At 41.4% G+C, this 3,640-nt stretch overlaps 1 protein-coding gene across 1 annotated transcript in view; it reads right to left on the bottom strand.

Annotated features, from left to right (window-relative positions):
• The window catches only part of DERL2 (derlin 2), a 6,527-nt gene that overhangs the window by 1,860 nt on the left and 1,027 nt on the right, over positions 1–3,640 (bottom strand). The window contains exons 2-7 of the mRNA XM_009319322.1: positions 3,527–3,623; positions 3,295–3,360; positions 2,941–3,014; positions 2,397–2,490; positions 1,688–1,883; positions 1,036–1,126 (exon numbers count right to left, since the gene is read on the bottom strand). Of these exons, the coding sequence (XP_009317597.1) occupies positions 1,036–1,126; positions 1,688–1,883; positions 2,397–2,490; positions 2,941–3,014; positions 3,295–3,360; positions 3,527–3,623 (618 nt within the window). The remainder of the gene's footprint in view (positions 1–1,035; positions 1,127–1,687; positions 1,884–2,396; positions 2,491–2,940; positions 3,015–3,294; positions 3,361–3,526; positions 3,624–3,640) is intronic.

Genomic DNA, 3,640 nt, shown 5'->3' with positions numbered 1-3,640 from the left:
GACAGCACGCATTGCTCCAACAGCCTTAGGATTCCTTCTGCACACAGCTGGGTGCACACACCCTCTGTGAAAATGGGCAATCTCAAATACACCCTTATCGCACATCTGTAATCGGACACTCATTTTGTCTAGAGTTGCACTTATATGAATGTAGCCCTCATCGGAAACAGCCTTCAGCTGCTAAGGCCAAGTTAGATTAGCGTAGGCCTACAAAAGTGACCAGCACAGCTGTCCTGGGACAGCCGTTCCTGCAGCCATCTCCTGGTGCAATTACTTGCTGAAGACAAAGCCTATACGGAACAGAAATAAACCATCAATGTAAGCGTACTTGTCCAAACAAACAGGTATGACCCATCAGTTAAACTAAGCACGGGTCTGAATATGACATTTTAATTACTCAGGTGGCTGGAGGCTGGTTCAAACAAAAAAAAGAGAATCAGTTCATCTCTAAATAATTCTAAGAGTCCCACAGAGCTAAACTTTCAATGTCCCAACTGCCCTATCGTTTAGGCAAGCTTCTCTGGCCCAGGCTGCTGTACAGCATTACAGATGATTACAGCCCTCTACGCAAGAGGGAACTCAGTAGGAGTAGCACCACTCAGTAGTACAAACACTGAAGTCTTTTGCCAAAGTTGTGAAATAGAGAGTGATTTACAGATGGAAAAAATATTACATGCATTTAATACCTCACTCTGTACACTGCAGGACTCTCACACCTCAGTAAGAGACACGCATCTTTGGTGCCACCAACAGGCAAAACTCAGTTAGCAAAGACTAAAAAGTGTTACCAAAGAAATCAAGGGTTACAAAACCCCTTTAGCCCTTCTCTGCAAGAAGTTAGTTCCCACTTAGACATCTGTAAGACCCCCCTCCCTTGTTTGGCAACACGAGTTAAATAAAAGAGCAAGTGCAGACACACCACCATTCTGTCTCAAGCTGTCCAATTTACCAGAAGTCGATGTGACTGAATTATAAACAGTTTTCCAGGCAAGCACTTTTTCCTACTTCTCTTCCAAATCAGACACCGATACTTACAGGACAGATGGTGTTCTCAGAAGCCTTCCACCACCAGGCTGATTGGGAAAGACATCCTCTAAGAAAAAATATATATGCCCAACTGCAATGCCTAGTATATAAAGAAAAGTCAAATGGTGAGTTTCAATACTTCTCCTTTAAAACTTTCAAATGCTTCACTAGAGTTTTCAGGGGGAAAAAAAAACCTAACACATTGATTCTTTCACAGAAGATACAATAAGAGATATAGAAATAGAAAAAACAATGAAGCACATTGACATCAGATGACAAGCTTGACTTACGCTACAAGAGATCAATACAAGGAAAACTGCTTGCCATTATTAAACATACTGATGTCATGGCTTTATTAGAGTTGATAAAAACAGTAATATAAGCACTTCTATAGTCTGATGCCCACAATCGGATTATGTACCTGGGCTGATCCCAAGCAATAAAAAAAACAAAGCATCAGAAGTTCTTTTCCATCCTTGTTACAGTACAAAATACACTACAGTGTTTAGAAACCAGGAAAAGCCTGGTATAAACATAGCACCATTGTACCAGACTAACTAATACTGAGTAAGAGGCATTTAGCCCTTTGTTTTTTCCACGTTTTTTGTTTCATGTAAAACACTAGCAGGAACAAATCCTTGCAATTCTTGCAATTCCTTACCCAGGAGATCCACAATGATGGAGTTTCCCAAAAGCAGCGAAAAGCCCATCAATACCCAGGGTAGAAATGGGGCTTGAAAAATGAGAAGACCAAAAAAGTTCATACGGACATAGGGATTCCTGCGGCTCCACACATACACGAGCATTATTGTGAATGCCTGACCCAAGAAAACCAAGTTCACAAACAGGCCAAAAAGCTGTGATAGTTAAAGAAAGCAGTTCACCAAATAACTGTTGTGAGGTCAAGCAGGAGAAGAATTTGACAGCTTGACCTGTAGCCCTACATTTTCCATACAATTCCTACCTCTACTTTCCCAGGTTCAAGAAAATCAAACCTACTGTCGATCAAATTCAACAGCTATAGCAGGATTCAGGGTACCTGCAGCACGAATAATCCCTTTAAAGTACAATTTAGCATGAAATGCCTGAAACAGCAGCATTTCTCTTAGACAACCTGAGCAGTCCCCTTTTATGTGATAATCTCATTTCCATGATCCTGTCAAGCAGTAAAAAGCCTGAAAGACCAGCCCAGTATTTGACAGCGACGGTCACAAAGCATTCAAAGATACTTTAACAAATGCTGTTACTCCTCGTACTACAAACAAAATATATTATCACCTAAGAAATAAGAGAAATGTAACATCACCGTTTCAGCTCTCATTCACATATCTTTAGCTTCAGCAAAGCAGTTTGGAATAAGAAAAGGATACAGTCATTAAAAGTCCTCCAAAAAGGAACATAAATACAAAGTCTGCCGTCCGACCTCGAAAAGAGCCTTCTTCAAGCATTCGGCAGTAACGATATCTGAAGTCGCAGGTCAGGAAAATTTGACTGCAAATAAGTTTAAAGAAAGATCCAAGCGGAAAAGGATTCAGTTATACGTGAGCTTAGATGTCAGTTTTGTATCGATTTACTTCATCACCTGGCTCTTTCTGGGTGCCTCAGCAGAGAGGACGGACCCAGGAGAAAAAAAGTTACTTGGAGTTTTCTCCTGTACGTCAGAGCCAACCCAAAGGATCAGGCTTGTACAACAAAGTCTTAACACCACAAAAATAAACGGCAAAATTCTTGACAACTCATGAAGGAAATCCCCTTGATGTCCATTCATGACACCAGTGAAGTCGGCTTTGCTAAACTCCCAGGAACTTCATGGTGGAGCAGAACTGAACCTTTGCCAACATGCACATATAGCGACACGCCTGTACTCTGGAGCTCTGCTTTCCACGGAAAGAAAACAAACTCGATGAAGGATACAAAAAGATCATGTTGAATAAAAAATTAAAGCCAACTGGTCCAAAGAATAAGTAGTTTGTGATTAACCTCCATACCTGGAAATAAGACAAATACAAGGACTTTAAACACGACAGCTTATTTTTATTGTCTAAACACAAAAGCAAGTAACAATGCAACTGAAATCTCCTTCGCAGCCAACGAATCTAAGACCTATGCTAAGATACAGCGATCGGCACTCTAGCTTCATTAGCTTTTTTAAAATATAACTTCAATATGAAAAGTCATAGTCATCTGTAACACTCAATTTTGAGAGGACAAGCACTTGCAAACTCAACACCTTACTTAAAAACCTCCCATACTTTAGAAAACACTTACTTGAAAGTGTTTAAATATTAATTCAGGGTTGAAATACAGCTGAAAGGGTGTGATTAGTTCTAATTGCTGAAAAAGAAGAGAACATTTGATGGAATCGATACACCAGGAAAAAGCTATATGCACCCAAATAAGTAACCCCCTTTCTCTGTGCCAAAAAGAGCCCAAGCTCTCCGCCAGCACATGGAGCTTTCTAGCAAAAGCCAGCCTCGAGAACCGCCTCAGCCCCCCTCACGTCGCCCTTATTTATGTATTTCCGCTTTGCTCCCTTCCAGGTTTCACGGTGCGCGGGCGGTGGGGGCCCTGGAAGCTGCTTTCGGGGATCCCCTCCGCTCAGAAGGCCCCGAGG

This window comes from Pygoscelis adeliae, unplaced genomic scaffold (genome assembly GCF_000699105.1).
Source record: "Pygoscelis adeliae isolate BGI_AS28 unplaced genomic scaffold, ASM69910v1 Scaffold282, whole genome shotgun sequence".
NCBI classification, from domain to species: domain Eukaryota; kingdom Metazoa; phylum Chordata; class Aves; order Sphenisciformes; family Spheniscidae; genus Pygoscelis; species Pygoscelis adeliae.
The sequence above is the reverse complement of the archived record's forward strand: the minus strand, read 5'-3'. Positions and strand labels throughout refer to the sequence as shown.